General features: G+C 34.6%; 1 protein-coding gene across 2 annotated transcripts in view; it reads right to left on the bottom strand.

Moving 5' to 3' along the window:
* The window catches only part of INTS6 (integrator complex subunit 6), an 89,938-nt gene extending 71,910 nt beyond the window's left edge, over positions 1–18,028 (bottom strand). The window contains exons 1-2 of one of the 2 annotated variants that reach the window (XM_011988760.1): positions 17,965–18,028; positions 17,488–17,637 (exon numbers count right to left, since the gene is read on the bottom strand). In XM_011988760.1, coding sequence (XP_011844150.1) covers positions 17,488–17,607 — 120 coding nt within the window. In that variant the 5' untranslated portion in view covers positions 17,608–17,637; positions 17,965–18,028. Of the gene's footprint in view, positions 1–17,487; positions 17,646–17,964 lie in introns of those variants that run through there. The other variant, XM_011988761.1, reaches the window with a different exon arrangement.
* Positions 18,029–18,193: the final 165 nt, after the last annotated feature.

Genomic DNA, 18,193 nt, shown 5'->3' with positions numbered 1-18,193 from the left:
TAAGCACAGAGAATTAGTCATACTTCTAATTAAAGAAAAATAATCTACCATGTAGCAGACTCATATAAATGACGACATCCACCCGAAAGGTAGTACTTTTTAAAGCCCCATAATATCTACAAAATCAAGTTAAAATATATTAAAACTTGACAGAAAGTCTGTTATTAAATTTAATTAAGCTAAATTCAAACACTAAAACCAAAGTTATTTTTTCTTAGACAACAAAACAAAGCTTTTAGTTGAAACTTGACTAGTCTTACACAAAATAACTCTCCAGAGGCTACCCTTAAACGGGCCTGAAATTACCATAATAACAGTAACATTACTGTTATTATACTGTCTTGATAATAACAATAAAGCACTTATCTCATCTGACCCTAAAAAACCTTAGTGAGGTAAAATATTCAGGGAGATTAAATGATATAACTCAAGGTGGCCTAGATGGTAAGTGGCAAAGCCAGAACCTTATTAAGATGTTCTAATTCTAAAATCCACATGGTCTTTCTGCACCATCTGGAGGTCCTACTGGCAGCTGCTAAATTCTCTTGGACATAATTCCATACCAACCTGGATTGTGCCATATTTACCCAACAAGGAATGGTGTTACAATCAGATTGTTTTGTTTTTAATATATTCTTTCTGCAATAAAAATAACTATAGTAAGATTATTCCTTTACTCGGTAGATTCCTGTGATTCTGTAATTACTTAGCCATCAATTTCTTTATGTATAAAATCAATGTATCCTCCCCCAACACAAACACACTGAAACAAAACACTATATATAACAATGTTTACTTTTAAAAACGATATAACTTCAACTTTCAGAGAGTATACACACAAACACAAGATAAAATAATAAGTTCTGTAGTGACTTTAAATTTTGGAAAAGTCAGATAAAGATCAAACATAGAAAAGAAAAAAGAAAAATACAATCATCCTCACTGTACCAACTATCCCCTGCCAAGCCCAAGATTCTTTCCTCTCTAAGATTAAAGAGCTTAGTCAAGAATCACACTAAGAAAAGCAATAATCAGTTACTATAAAAATTAGAATAATGATTAAATGAATGTAATTTATACACATAAGGTTTTATTATTTCTTCAGGAAAAATGTATCCCCATCTCTATTATATAAACGTTTGACATTAACAAATTTATTTAAGCATGAATCTCTAAATCAATAGCAGAAAGTGAACATGTAGCTCCAAGAAAGTTTCCTTATATACTATTTTACACTGTTCCTCGCTGCATAATGCCATCTTTTTCTGTCAACATTGTTTACCCAGCAAATTAAAAAAGTTTTAGTTGTCTGCCAGTACTGTAAGATTTTTGTCATGTTTTAAAAAAAATAAAGTTTTAATACCTCCAAAGTCTAAAAGAGAGTTACAACTTAATTACCGCAATATAATGTTACTCACTATCTGGTGTCAAGCCTATGCAATTTAATAATTCCCAAATCCTTACATTTATGAGCAATTATTTTACATTGTTATTCCTAAGTATGTTTATAAAGTCACTCAGCTGGGAGACAATCCTTTAGAATTTATGTCAATATTCACCTTGGCCATAAAGTTATAAATAGCTTTTATCATAATTACAATAAGATATATTAAAAACAAAAACAAAAACAAAAACAAACAAACAAAAAAAACTAAGCTCTGCTACAACAAAGACAGCCAGTAGAGGGACTAAAAGTTTACTTTTGCTATTAGCAGAATAAATTCACATGTTTTATTCTCAGAGCAGTGGTTCCTGTCATAAAGAAATCCAAACATATCACTAGAAAATACAATGCAAAATATAATGTTCTAGCTCTAGAGCTACTTACTAATGGGAGTCAATCTTTCTGTCATTAAAAATTTTTCATTTTAATTTTGGTCAAAAAACTCAAGTAAGAGTTCTGCCACAGGATAATATAAAGCAAAACCTTTTACTTCACTTAAAACTTCCTATTACAGTTCCCTCAACAACCAATTACCATGGTGTTAAATTACTCAGTTAAAGCATAAAAATCTCAATAAGCAAATTTAAAGAATATAATTAACATAAATAGATACTATCTATTAGAACCTATGTTATTTTTGAAAGAAAATGCTTTTGAAATGTTACAAATTATTTTGGAAAAAAAATTTGAAAATATTAAAAAAAGGTAATTTCCTCCAAATATAAACTAACCTGATCTCAAGAAAAGAATTATTTTCACTTACCTAAGAAACTGAAAAATGTAGTGGAGGAGCGGCATAGGAATGTTACCATACCCTTAAACAGGTCATAAAATCTTCTGATGTGCTAATCATGTTTGTCAAGTCAATAATTCATTGTCATTAATACTGTTAATTTTTTTAAAGGTGGAAGAGGTTCATTAAATTATGGCGATAAACACACTAACTGGGTAATAACATACTACAAACAAAATAGAATTACTTAAGTCAATAAAGGCCTGACGGGCTTACATTTAAATCAATATTCCAAGGCCAGAATTACAAATTTTATGTTTGTTTTAGATTTCAGTAAGATTAGTACTTTTATTGTTAAAATCTCAAGTAGTGTAGTATAAATGAGTCTTTTGATGTCAAACTCTAAAATATTCATCTTAAGACATTAACGCTTGTAAAATAATACCTTTGACCACATAAAAAAGATCTCTGAAGGATACATTAGAAACTGGTTAGCAATGATTGCCTCCATAGAAAAGAAGTAAACAACTGTGTGATTTTTTATAATACTTCAACTTTTTTTAACCATGTGCATTTATTATACGTTCAAAACAAATACTCTTCAAAATTAAAGTGTTTAGTATTCTAAAATAAAACCTGCTAGTATATGAAAATCTGGTAACAGAATACATTAAGGTCTACAGTTACAGCAAAACATGTTAGAATTCCACAATATAAGAAATATATTTTTAGTTTCAAGTAACTCCGTTACACAAGTGTGTTCCAATACAATTCCTTTATTCAACCACATAATTCCTTATGTTAAAAATACAACAGCATTAAAAACAGATGGAATACTACTACTTGAACAAAAGTAGGGGGGAATTCCATACATTTGTTTTAATGTAATGACTAAGGAACTCCATCCTGGAATTTGATTTAATAATAGACTGAAGAGTAACAATGTAAGAAATCATAAGTCACCATAAGAACTGCAGAATTACTAAAGTTTGACTTGGTAAAAAAAAAATTAACATTAGGGAAATTCAATAATTGATAGGACTAAGTATAACTGCAAAAGACAGTAACATAAACTCACTATATCTGAAATATTAATAATTTGGCAGAATTTGAGTTTTATACTTGAACTGGAATCTAAAGTTTGAATAAAATTAATAAACTGGTCTGGGGAATACCTAAAAAGTAGTGCCAGGCAAATAGTGTTTACGCTGGCATATAAGGAGTAATTAAGCTATCAGAAATATAACTTTACTTAATAAATAGTAATATTATAAGAATCTAACACATACATTACATGAACTGGGGCCAGGCACGGTGGCTCACACCTGTAATCCTAGCACTTTGGGAGGCCGAGGTGGGAGGACTGCTTGAGGCCAAGATTTCAGGATGCACTGGATAATAATAACTTGGGAAAATTTTGTTCTAGTGAAGCATGTAATAAAAAACATGTTAGAAATATGCTTTTTTAAAAAAAAAAGTATACGTAAAAGCCAAGATGTAAACATATTTTCAAAAGATAGGTGAATGGAGTTATACAGCAATAATGGTAAAATTTTATTTGACCTAAAAGAAATCTGTCCAGTCTCTCATGATTAATCACCTCCTTGGGTTGCTGACTGCCACAAAATCTACAGATACCACCTTTGTAAAAGTCTGGTTAAATCCCATCTTGAACTCAGCACTGAATTCAATTTTAAACACTATCACAAGCAGACCCTGAATGTAGGGCAAGGAAGCACATGAAAACCATTCTGGTTACTTCCTTCTAAACATCACACTACAAATATGGTCTCAAAAAAAAAATAAAAAATCAATTTCCACACACAACTGTCCTACAAAAGAAGATGGCATTCTATGACAGCCTTCTACATAGATACCTTAAAAGACTACAACTGAAAATGAAGAACTGCCTAATAAGTGTTTCAGATCAGAAAAGTTAGCAATAAAGCATTAAATTTTAAAAAGAAAAAAAATTCATGATAAGCACTTGGAAAACTCTGACAGTATATTGTTTCCCACATGCTATGGCTGAAGGCCAATCTGAAAATAATCGGTAAGGCATAAGATGAGGCCAGGCGTGATGGTTCACACCTGTAATCGAAAACTCTGGGAGGCTGAGGCAGGAGGATCACTTGAGGTCAGGAGTTCCAGACCACCCTGGCCAACATGGTGAAACATTGTCTCTACTAAAAACACAAAAATTAGTCAGGTGTGGTAGCACTTGCCTGTAATCCCAGCTACTGGGAAGGCTGAGGCACAATAATTGTTTGAACCTGAAAGGCAGAGATTACAGTGAGCCAAGATCATGCCACTGCACTCTAGCCTGGGCGATAGAGCGAGACTGTGTCTCAAAAATAATAATAACAAAAAAAAGACATAATGTGAAATTAGTTTTAAGGGGCCCTGGTTTGTAAAAAACATGGATTTTTTGTTTTCAAGGAAAGAAATGGTACTAACCCAACTTCGCTAAGATTTTTTAGGAGGAAACAAATTTCTCTAAATCCATTACACAAGTATATGTACGTGAGTAAAAGTTTTTAAGAATCCATTCTTGCTAGATTCTGACTGAAACATGTATTGATGCTTGTGCTAAACACCTTCCCATGTGTTTGTAGATTTAAAATTTTCAAAGCAGATAACATTTTCAGGAAACAAAAAAATCGTACTACATAATACTTGTGCTTATCATTTTAAAAAATGTTTTATAAGCCTTCCTAACTATACATACAAATCCACCAATAGTTTTACCTTAGAAATGCACTTCATGAAGCAGCAGATGTCACATATGGATGACTGCACAGATTGCTACATGTTTTAGAATGTTACTATAGCTCATTAAAATGGAAACTTTAAGAACATGGCAAGATAATCATTTGTTACATTAAGATTTCTATTCACTATAATCTCATTTGTGATTAGATACTACCCATTCTGAATTAACAATAAAATTTAGAATAAAGACCTTCTATTCTTTCTACTACCTATTTAGGCCTGATTTTGTGGATGCAATCTCTTGGTTTTCCTTTCTAACTTATTGGTTTAAGAAATGTGATTGCACAGAATTCAAAATTTTACATTCATTATTTCATTATCTGCCAAAGTATGTAAATGAGCAAGATAGTTCACAACTCAGAAATTACCAGAGGACACCAAGACATCATTTTGCTAATTCCTGATAATCCAAAAGTAATGTACCCTTGTCATTATCTTGCAACATCACCGTCATCTGCAGCCTAACCTTTCACACTACATATTCAACTATCTTCAATTCCTTATTTAAAAGAGATTGTTTTCAATTATTTCAGAATAATTCTGCTATTAGATGTTTCCAGTGTTGAAACCCCAGAATAACCATAAGACTGTTGTTGTTTCCTAGTATGTAACAAGGTTCACTCACTTTAAGATAAAGTTTTACTCTAACACACCAGCATCAATCCTGTCATTTCCTAGCTACAAATTGCATCACCTAATAGTACTACAATTACTTTTTCTCACATATTCAGAACTGTTTTCATGTCCATAATAAAGCTTTATAGAAAATATAATCCTTCCAAGGACCTTCACTGAGTCCCACACCTCATTTGGGCAAAACTAATAGAAAGAAGATGTCAAAATGTCACAGATAAAACAGGCAATAAAAACAGGTATGTAAAGGCTCGAGTAATTTTTGATAGGACTAATCACTAGACTGACATAAATTTGTCTGTTGGTTACAACTAATCCTCTTAACTGTGAGATTTTTTAAGTTATAGTACTTTTCATGTACAATTATCTCTCTCCATATACCAATAATCATATTTCCAATCATATATGCCCTTTAAAAAAAAACTTCATACAAAAAAATCCTTCCTAGGCCTATCCTACTATGTCTTTTCCTACATAAATCTACACAACAAATAAAATGAATTATACATTTTACACTTGACATTTCTTCTGGAGAAAAGCACCTCCCCTACACCCCCATCCCAACCATCACCAGTGTGAATTCTAAAATATACAAAGTCCTAGAAATAAACCCTAAATTTTCTTAAAGAAGTTTAAAACCTTTCTTGCTCTGAAAATTACTTTAGCTAGAAAAACTGGATAGCTACTTAAGTCTTCTCATGATGGATGTACAGTAACACACCACATAACATTTTGGTCAATGACAGACCACCACATGCATGACAGTGGTCCTGTAGGATTATAACACAGCTGAAAAATTCCTATCGCTTCCTGACATCTTAATGATCCTGACCCTGTGTAAGCCTAAGATAATGAGTGAGTCTTAGTTTTTAACAAAGGTCGGGCGCGGTGGCTCACGCCTGTAATCCTAGCACTTTGGGAGGCCAAGGCAGGCGGATCATGAGGTCAGGAGATCGAGGCCATCCTGGCTAACATGGTGAAACCCGTCTCTACTAAAAATACAAAAAAAAAAAACAAAACTAGCCGGGTGTGGTGCCAGGCGCCTGTAGTCCCAGCTACTTAGGAGGCTGAGGCGGGAGAATGGCGTGAACCCAGGAGGCGGAGCTTGCAGTGAGCAGAGATCGCGCCACTGCCCTGCAGCCTGGGTGACAGAGCGAGACTCTGTCTCAAAAAAAAAAAAAAAGTTGTTTTTTTTTTTTAAAAACAAAAATTTAAAAAATAGAAAAACACTTACAGAAGGATATACATATTTTTTGCAGCTGTGTTTGTATCTTAACTCTTACTAAAAAAGGTTAAAAAGTTTTAAAACTTTAAGTTTATAAAGTTGCAGTAAGCTAAGGTTAATTTATTATTGCAGAGAAAATTTTCCTTAATAAATTTAGTGTAGCCTAAGTGTACAGTAAGTCTACAGCAGTGTACTGTTTCAGACCTTCACTTCATTCACCACGAACTCACTCACCCACCCAGAGCAACTGCCAGTGTGCAAGCTACATTCATGGTAAGTGCCCTATCCAGGTATACCATTTTTTAATCTTTCATACCATATTTCTACTGTATTTGTCAATGTTTATATCTGTTCAGAGACATGAATGCTTGCAAGCGTTAAAAACTGCCTACAGCAATCAGTACAGTTACATGCTATACGGGTAGATGTAGAGTCTAGGAGCAATGGGTCATACACCATATAGCCTAGGTATATAGTCGTCTATCCCATCTAGGTTTCTGTAGGTATACTCTATGATGTTCCCACAACAGTCTGCCTAATGGTGCAGTTCTCAGAACATATCTCCATTGTTAAGCGATACATGACTATATGATGGGTTATGGAACAACCTTAATTCTGTTTTTGTCAAAAGTTTCAGACTAAAAAGCTTTTATCCTGTTAAGTGTTTACCATAATATTGGAGATGATGGTCATCATCATAAACGAGCTCCTACCATGTGCCTCGCAGGCACTTTTGCGAGATGATTAACAAATATTACTTCGAATCCTCACAAAATTTAAGGGTTGGTATAATCACAATTCTATGGATGAGAAACTTGATGCTCAGAGAGGTTAAGGGACTTTTCAATACAATACAAGCTAGTGAGTGACAGAATGAGGCACAGTCAGTTCTAATACAGCAGTTCTTTCCATATCACCATGCTCCTTGTTCTGAAAAAAGCAACATTAAAAAAACCTCTAGTACCCCACAATTTTAATTTTTAAAATTCAAATAAGAGAAAATTCATAAAAATGATTAATAGGTTGTATTACAATAATAAATTATGTTGTACATCCCTTAATCTTTATCACAATTCCGCAAGATAGGTCTTTTCATTCTATTTGTCTAGTGGGGAAAGTGAGGCTGAGAGGTTATATGACTTGTCAGGTCACGAATGGAATGGAAATTCGTAAGTGGATCTGGTCTTATTTTCCTGAATCTTAAGACATAATGCTTAGAAATTTTTGAAACTACCTAAAGTCAAATGAAAATATGGTAGTTAATTCATTAAAAAACTCTCCAGGCAAAAAGTTATAAATGTAACCCTAATACTAGTTGGCATACTACACTGGAAAAATCGACTGATGAACAAGGTTAATAGCCCTATATTAACTAGCTACACATCAGAAACTTAAACTAAGTAGCACAAAATCAAAAAGTGCCATTAAATACATATGTATATTATTAGAATCTAGGCCTTAATTACAGTATAAAATCCTGTCAACTATCCCTTACATCCCCAGGTCTCCCCCCACTTTTTTTGTTTTTATTATTTTTGAGACAGAGTCCCACTCTGTCACCCAGGCTGGAGTACAGTGGCACAATCTTGGCTCACAGCAACCTCCACCTCCTAGGTTCAAGCAACTCTCCTGCCTCAGCCACCTGAGTAGCTGGGATTGCAGGAATGCACCACCATGCCTGGCTAATTTTTGTGTTTTGGGTAGAGATGGGCTGGACTTGAACTCCTGGCCTCTAGTGATCCTCCCTCCTCAACCTCCCAAAGTGCTGAGATTACAGGTGTAAGCCACAGGGACAGCCCCTCCTATGTTTCTGACCAGGAATTTTTTTTTTTTTTTTTTTTTTTTGAGATGGAGTTTCGTTCTTGTCGCCCAGGCTGGAGTGCAATGGTACAATCTCAGCTCACTGCAACCTTCGCCTCCTGGGTTCAAGCGATTCTCCTGCCTCAGCTTCCTGAGGGTGCCTGTAGCTGGGATTACAGGCACCCGCCACCATGCCTGGCTAATTTTTGTATTTTTAGTAGAGACAGTGTTTCACCACGCTGGCCAGGCTGGTCTCGAACATCTGACCTCAGGTGATCCACCTGCCTCAACCTCCCAAAGTGCTGGGATTACTAGGCATGAGCCACCGCATCTGGCCATTGATCATGATCTTCACTCTGCATTGTCTCCTAACCTGCAAATGGTTCTGGGTTCTCAGTAAACTTTTATTCTTCAGATGCCACTAAGAAGTCTTCCCTAGTTTATTCCCTATATCGGGGTCCCCAACCCCCGGACCCTATTAGGAATGGTCAGCACAGCAGGTGAGCAGTGGGCAAGTGAGCATTACCGTTTGGGCTCCGCCTCCTGTTAGATCAGCAGCAGCATTAGATTCTTATAGAAGCACGAACCCTACTGTGAACTCTGCATGCAAGGGGTCTAGGTTATGCGCTCCTATGAGACTCTAATGCCTGATGACCTGAGGTGGAAAAGTTTCATCTGAAACCATCCCAACCACCTCTACCAATCCATCGAAAAACTGTCTTTCACAAAACCAGCCTGGTGCCAAAAAGGCTGGGGACGGCTGCCCTAAATTCATTTACTTTCTGCCAAACAAAGGGAGGAAGGAATCCAACTAAAGTTAATTTTGTAACAAATAGTATTTAGATAGAATGTTACAAGAAAGACTAAATGTAACAGAGACAAAATGAGAAGTGTAACTTTCAAACAAGAACTGAAAGAAATCATACTGCATTATAGAACTATAGACAAAACTGAAGAAAGCAAATCAGATCCACTGGTTATACATTTAAATAAAATGTTATTAAATAATATACAAATCCTTAATAAAATCTGCATAACTGTTCTATCACCAATTACAATTTTTTAAAATATTTCATAAAAGTGTAGAAATTAAGCCTCTTAACCTTTCTAGGCCTTTTCTTTACCAACAAAATGAGAAAAATTGAGTAAACTTCTAAAATAATTTCCATTGTAAAGCCCTATGAAAATAATCATAATAAAACTACTGACAGTAATTAAAACTTGTCAGTAGATGCAAATGTTCAATTTTTTTAAGAGTGTATATTTTAAAATTCACTAAGCTTCACACTTCAGATTTGTGTATTTAAATTACATCTCAGTAGAAATGTTAGAGAAAGATCAGAAAATACAAACCAAAACAAAATTCTTTTAAAAATTAGTATTTTGTTTAAAGTCTGGCAACCATGGCAAACTTTTATAGACTAATAGTAAGACTAAACAAATACAAAGTTTATATGAGGGAATTACTTTTTTAAGCTGAGTACAATGGCAAGAGCCTGCAGTCCCAGCTCCTCCAAAGGCTATGGTGGGAAGACTGCTTAAGCCCAGGAGTTCAAGACCAGCCTAGGTAACAGAGAGGGACTTTGTATCTAAGAATTTTTTAAATTAAAAAGCCCCCAAAAACAAGAAAAGTCCACCAAGACTAATTGTAGAGTATAAATCTGAGTCAAGGTTATCATAGCCAAAAATCATATATTTGAGAAACATTTATATATTTGAGAAACATTTCAAATTATAAAATATTATATAATCTCTTTGGAGAAATTTGACATGAACATGACTAAACAAGACTAAATAATCCTTTTAACTAATTTTGACCACAAATGACCTTAATTCAAAATACATAAGTTCAATTCTGTCAAATATTAGATTTGTTCCTGATCTTTTAATTTCCAGCTGTATATAATTTAATACATAATTATCGACATTCTCCTATATCTAAAGAAAGTAAAACGCTCTTTAAAGGAGAAGTAGAATCTATTATTTGGTTTTTTGTTTGTTTTTTTGTTTTGAGACAGCCTATTGCCCAAGCTGGAGTGCAGTGACACCATCTCAGCTCACTGCAATCTCCACCTCCGGGGTTCAAGTGATTCTCCAACTGGGAAAGTCCTGAGTAGCTAGGACTATGAGCACATGCCACCACACCCAGCTAATATTTTTTTTTTTTTTCCCCAGTAGAGACAGGGTTTCACCACATTGTCTAGGATGGTCTCAAACTCCTGACCTCAAGTGATCCATCTGCCTTAGCCTCCCAAAGTGCTGGGATTACAGGCGTGAACCATGGCACCCAGCCTATTTTTGACTTTTGCATTTAAGATTTGTTTCAAACAATTTCTAATTAAGAATGCAATAATGGCCGGGCGCACTGGCTCATGCCTGTAAATCCCAGCCCTTTGGGAAGCCGAGGTGGGCGGATCACCTGAGGTCAGGAGTTTGAGACCAGCTTGGCCAACATGGCGAAACCCCGTCTCTGCTAAAAATACATAAAAATTAGCTGGGGGTGGTGGTGGGAGCCTGTGATCCCAGCTACTCATGAGGCTGAAGCAGGAGAATTGCTTGAACCTGGGAGGCAGAGGTTGCAGCGAACCAAGATTACGCCATTGCAGTCCAGCCTGGGCAACAAGAGTGAAACGCCACCTAAAAAAAAAAAAGGTGGCAGTAACGTCCCTAGGATAGTTCATTTTTCTTTTCCTTTTTTTTTTTTTTTTAGTTCATGACTGGAGAATTTTTTTCTTTTACAAAACAGATTTAGAGTATAAAATTCTGAAGAAATATTGTAGCAAATATTTTGAAAGAAAATAAAATCTGGGTTTGGGGATACTCCTTTCCATTTAAATTATAGCACCATTAAATTAATGCTCTACAGGAAATAAATCATATTCATTTTGTACTACTTTGAGCTCAGTTAAATCTTATTAAAACATCCCTTGATTTACCCAACAGATGTGCTCCTAAAAGGTTCCCTGCAAATCAAACTTGTGTAAATCTCATCTAAAACGCACTAGGGGGAGCTCCCTATTTGAAAGAATCCTAAAGCATGTGCTTTTTTCACATAAGTATTCTTGCAAAAGAATAACTTTCTGACTTATCTGCTAAATCATTTAAATTGTTTTCATTTAACACTTCTTTAAAAACACCATCCTATGCTTATTAAATGCCACTGAGACAACTTTGGCCAAGTTATATTACTTTTCTTTCACAGCTGCTTTTCTGGGATAGAATACAAAGCTCAAGTCAAAATATACACTTCATGATACTAACAGATTTTTAAAGCAAGTAATAATCAGCTTTAAAGATTTTTATAATTTTAATTTCAAATTTAAAGCTGAAAAAAATAGAAAATGAGGTAAATATACTAATCTTTTGGGGGAAAAGGATGCTTTTGTCTAGTGAGCACATCCTAATTTTTAAAGTACATTTTAAATATATCATCCCATTTAAATCTCTCATCAATTCTATATTAAAGGTACAATGGTTTCATTATTGCCAACTTGGAATAAGAAGCAGCAGAGGCTCAAAATAGTAATGTGAATGCTCAATGTTACATAATAATTCAATGGCAAGGCCAAGATTGGGATTCCAATTTTCACATTTCCAGCCATTGCTCTTCTTTTACACAATAAAGATGGGGAAAAAACATTTAAACAAGTTTGACAGGAGAGTGCCCTCTCCACCAACAATAATTATTGAGGTTCAAAAGTTCAGGGATTTGCAGAGACCATTCAACGGGGAAAGGGCAGCCTCTTCAACATATGGTGGAGGGGACCGGATATCTATATGCACAAGAATGAAGTTGGACCCTTACCTTATACCATATACAAAAATTAATTCAAAATAGATTAAAGACCTAAACAGAAGATCTAAAGCTATAAAACTCTTAAAACACAGGAGAAAAGCTTCAGTGACATTGCATTTAGCAATGATTTTGTGGAAGACACCAAAGGTACAGGCAATGAAAGTAAAAATACATAAATTGGACCATATAAAAATTAAAAACTTTGTGTATTGAAGAAACAACAGAGTGAAAAAGCAAACTACATAATGGGAGAAAATATTTGCAAATCATATATCTGATACGGGATTAATATCCAGAAAATATAAAGAAATCCTAAAACTCAACAACAAAAAACAACTTTAAAATGGGCAAAGGACTTGTCTTCAAAGACGGTGTACAAATGGCCAACAAGCGTTATGTTGATGCTTAACATAAATAATTAGGGAAATGTAAATAAAAACCACAGTGAGATACAACCTCACACCCATTAGGATGGCTAATGTCAAAAAAAAATAGAAAATTGTGTTAGTGAAGATATATAGAAAGTGTAACCCTTGTGCACTGTTGGTAGGAATGTAAAATGGTACAACTGCTATAAAAAACGGTATGGTACTTTCTCAAAAAATTTAAAATAGAATTACAATATGATCCAGTAATTTCATTTCAGGGTATATATCCAAAAGAACTAGAAGCAGGATCTCAAAAAAGTTATTTACACACACATGTTCATTGCAGTATTATTCACAACAGCCAAGAAGTGGAAGCAACCCAAGTGACTATCAAGGGATATGTGGACAAGCAAAACGTGGTACATACAATAGAGTATTATTCAGCCTTAAAAAGGATGAAAATCCTGACATGCTAAAACATAAATGAATGTTGAGAACATTATGATAAGTGAAATGAGCCTGTCTAAAAGGCAAATACTGTACGATTTCACTTAACTGTGATATCCAGAGTAGACAAATTCATAAAAACAGAAATTAGAATAGAGGTTTCCAGGGACTGGGAGTTACTCGACACAGAGTTTCAATTTTGCAAGATAAAAAAGTTCTGGATATTGGTTGCCCAGCAATATGAATATACTTAACACTACTGAACTCCACACTTAAAAATGGTTAAGATGGTAAATTTTGTCAGGTGTTTCTTACCACAATTTAAAAAAAAATTTTAATTAAAGGAATTTAAAAATTTACAAAATACCATTCATCATTGTGTTTCCAGTTTATATTCAACACAGCAGTATTTCAGGTATAGTAATTAACTGACTTTCATTTGAAAAGATGTCTATAGCTTAATAAATATCAAACTCTTATTCATATATTTGTTGATAATCTAAGAGAAACCAAACACCTAAATGGAAATGGAGTTCTCACTACTTCACCTGCCAGCCTTCAAAGCCTGTATTTCACACCATCTATTAAATGGGTACTATTTAGGTAAAGGAAAAAAAAGTAGTATTAGAACTATAACTGTATTATCTCCTAAGTTTACAAAGTAGACCTTTATGCTCAAAAATAAAATTCTTTAAAATTCTTTTCCCCGAGAATCATTAAATTTGACATTGTCTGAAAGTCACCATTTTTCAATGAGGTAAACATTCACCACAGAAACTCCTGAAAAAATTAAGCACATATTTTATCTCCTTTTAAGATATCTGTCAAGGATTGTCTTCACCAAGGGCATAGAGTAGGAAAGGTGCCATTCTAACTCCTGGAACAATTTAATTAGTACTAGTATACTTCAGGTAGCGGGGGTGTGGAGTCAGGTCAGTAACAAAAATGCACTTGCAGGCCAGAGTAAGATTTATTGGCTAATCTTAACTAACCTAATTTACTGAAAAAAAGACAATGTTGAAAATACTGGACTGCGCACTGTGGCTCACGCCTGTAATCCTAGCACTCTGGGAGGCCAAGGCAGGCGGATCACCTGAGTTCACAAGTTCAAGACCAGCCTGACCAGAAACCCAGTCTCCACTAAAAATTCAAAATTAACCAGACATGGTGGCTCAAGCCTGTAATCTCAGCTGCTCAAGGAGGCTGAAGCATGAGAATGGCTTGAACCCGGGAGGAGGAGGCTGCGGTGAGCCGAGATCACGCCATTGTACTCCATTCTCGGCAACAAGAGAGAAACTCTGTCTCAAAAAATATACATATATATATTGATGGAAAACAGGATGACCTGTAACAATATGAAAATTAACTCATCTACGCATAAAACTTTAATCAGATCTCTCACATTTTATACATTTCCTAATTTCAGATATTAAGGCTGGTTCAGACTTTCAGCAGCTCTCAAAGGATCAGCGTTATGTGAAACTCTGTTGAACACATGTGAAAAAATTATGTATCAAATTTATCTGCAATTATATGCAATTTAATAAAGTACTGCTATAAAGGAAAAGATTGACTAAAGGCTACACATTGTTCCATTACTGTAGAAATATCAGTAAATGGTACTGATTATCAAAATTAAATATTTATAAGAACATCTATAGGCATGGAATTTTTTAGTAGGATATCCAAAGTGCTTGAGGAAAACATTCACTAAGAACCATTCTTTTTTCTCAGCTACTTTAACCTTACTAATGCCCTGCAAATTCTGACAGCATCCTAGCTAATAATTCAAAGATGTTTTATCTGTAGGTATGTTAACTAAGTTAACAAATGCAATATAGGTTTAATAGTCTTGTAATTAGTTATGAAAAATCATTTATGTGTATATATGTGGCAGAATGGTGGATATCTATATAAATATACAAACATATATATATTAACCCATAGACATTTAAGAAAGTAACTCAGAACATTAAAGTTTTTAGATATTCTATAAAATATATATGTTCTATCTTCCACCTAATCTTTTCTCATTTCCTTCAACTACTAACATTACATACAAGTAGTACTGTGAACGCCACAGATCCTAGTATAGAGCAGGAAAGGGGAAATACTTATGTAAAAACATTGAAGTTACAAAATAAAAGTATTCCACAGAAAACAGGCAGATACAAAGTACTTTTACAAAGAAGAAAACACATGAACAATATTTAGTATTAAATATTTGAGACATCCAAAATTCCTAATCATTTATCCTTTTTGTGAACAGAAAACGTGAAATGTTTAAATCAGATAAGTTTCATGATGAAAAAAATCTTCTGGAAGAATGTTTTCTTCCAATTAAATACTCTTTACTCAAATTATCATTTTCGTTTGAAAACAGTGGCTTAAGGCTAGTGTCATTTTTAATGTGCCAATTCAAGACATAAGCAATAATATTATGCCTTGCAATCTTTGCTGATTCATCAAAATAAGTGAGAAGCATCATATCTCCCTGTTGTTGAATAAATCCTAACATGCAAAAACATCCCAATCTCCAGGTTTTTCTCTTGGTCAAAGTGGTAACAGCACAGGACCACCTTTCCCTCAAAGTTTTTATAAGCCTTACAGACAAGAACTAAAGTGTTCTCTGGGGGCAGACATCAACTGGGAAAAGGAAAATACAGGTTTAAATGACAAATGTCCTCAGCCTCTCCATGACAAGCAGTTTTTCGAAGGAAGCAATCTAAGAAGTATTTGTGCTAGGTAGTAGGAGGTGAATGTGTCCAAATGCCTTGACCACTTATGAAATGTGATGCAGAAAAAGAGGAAACTAATAGTTCTGCCATAACACTAACAACATGACAACCAAATCAAGGTAACCAAATAATGGCAAGTTTTAAATATCTCTTTGAACTCAAAGAGGTAAGGATGAAAACTTTAAGCAATAAGACTGTGTTGCGCTACATATCACAAAGAAATATAAAAGAGAAAGAAATCTACTACTATTTTACAGAAACAAACCAAAAAGTTCATTGCAAATATACCTAAATTACTAAAAGTTGCAAAAATAAAAGCAGCAGAGATGGGAAAAACATAAAAGTATTAATGTAGTAAGAAAGTACATATTTACCTAATTAAACGATGGAAGTTCAATTTGGTAAGCTCACTCTGAATTTCAATGTATACTTTAAATGTTCTAGGACTAAATTCAGCTATTTCCAAAGATACTTAAGCACTGAAGTTATCCCTAAGGAGCTTAAAATTTCCTAAAACAGAAACAAGTTCATTTCCTTCAATAGGAAGCAAATAAACGTTGTAGTCACAGAAAGAATTTCCCTGAAATGTATGAAACTCACAAAACTGGGGACCGTGGGACTTGGGAAAAGAACACAACATATACCCAATATATAATTACAGGAATAGTGCTTTTCACTACAACGTAAGAATTGAGCTCCTTGGAAATAATATTCCTTTGTTACATGTAACATTATATGTTGTTCAGTATCTCTTATTTCCAGGGCAAAGATACCATAAAATGTTACAATAGACCACTCTGCATTATTCCTTAGTGAATTGTTGTTGATTTAAAGCTCCTCTTACCCTCAAATAGATGAAAGTAAGTGAAATAAAAGGACCTGTGGGGGTTAAGAAACGAAGGGTTCTTTCATATTTTCCAGCAGTCTTTTTTGCAAAGGGTTTGGAGTTTAAATTAAAACTCTAGGCCTGAAATTTAATTCAGAATTCTTCCTGCAATAGTTAACTGTGTATGCTTCAAAAGGAGAAAACTTAATGTTCTCAGCCAGTGACTGTATTCCAGTGAAAATCTTCTTACCTTTCAGAATAGTTATACAGCATGATTACATTAAACCCTGATGCAACAAACAGATTAATTTCCTCTAACATCTTTACTAATATAGAAATGAAGACCACTAACTAGTGTCTGTAAGTCACTACAATAGTTGCACACACAACTTGAGTGTGGTGAGATAGGACACTTTCCCTTTTAGGTCTTTAGTGAACTTTCAAGGGATTAAAATCAATGTATGTCAAATTTTTAGCAAAAGATTCAGATTCTAATCCTGAATACAAATGTATTTTAAAAGGGGAAAAAATGAGGGATATAAAACATATATAGTAGGGTAAGAGTTTTGCCTTTGAACAATGTGCATATTCTATTTTAATCTGGAATGTTTTATACGTGCATTTCATGTTATGTAGTTTTTGGATTGGACTGTTTTTCCACAAAATGAAAAATCAACTATTTTGCCACCTTATTATTCAACCTACCTGCCCATAGTTGTCTATGCCAGTTACTAATCTATTTAAATTTAATAAATCAAAAGCTGTCCTTAGGGATTGGCCAAGAGTCGTAAGTCCTTCAGCCTGAAGGTTTTTCAGTTCATTCATAAACGTTGCATGGTTTTCTTTCCATCCAGCCTGAAAAGAAAAATGTAAGATTTTTTTTTTTTTTTTCATTTTTTAAAGCCATGTACACACAGCCGTTATAATCTGACAGTCACCAAGTAGCAGCTTCACTTTTGGTTGGTTTGGCTTGGTTAACGTGTTAATACTGTACCACTGCTGAGGAAACTCTCCTCCAAAGGTGGCCCAGGAATAAACCTGCTTCCTCTCTAGGTTTTGGTAGTTAACAACCTTAATACTTTATAACTTCACTGACAAATTTACTACCTAATCTAATACCCAAAATGTGGGTATGTGAACGTACTAGTGGAAGCAGACGGGAGCCAGACTTAGGAAGTTAACCTGCAGCTGTCCCACCGGCCCTCTTAGGACGAATTTGACAAGACCAATCCTGGCAGCCCCGTATTTGGCTCCCGTGCCGGCCGGGCCGATTCCCCTTTAATGCAAACCGGGGCTGTGCGCGGCCGGGCCCGGCTGTCACTCCGGCTAACTTGAATAAATATCCCCCACAGTTCATTGCTGCCGCTCACGCCGCGGAGGGGAAATGTCGGCCATGTTGATCGCAGCGCCG

This window comes from Mandrillus leucophaeus, unplaced genomic scaffold (assembly GCF_000951045.1).
Source record: "Mandrillus leucophaeus isolate KB7577 unplaced genomic scaffold, Mleu.le_1.0 Scaffold338, whole genome shotgun sequence".
Taxonomy (NCBI): Eukaryota; Metazoa; Chordata; class Mammalia; order Primates; family Cercopithecidae; genus Mandrillus; species Mandrillus leucophaeus.
This window is presented reverse-complemented; position numbering and strand designations above follow the sequence as displayed.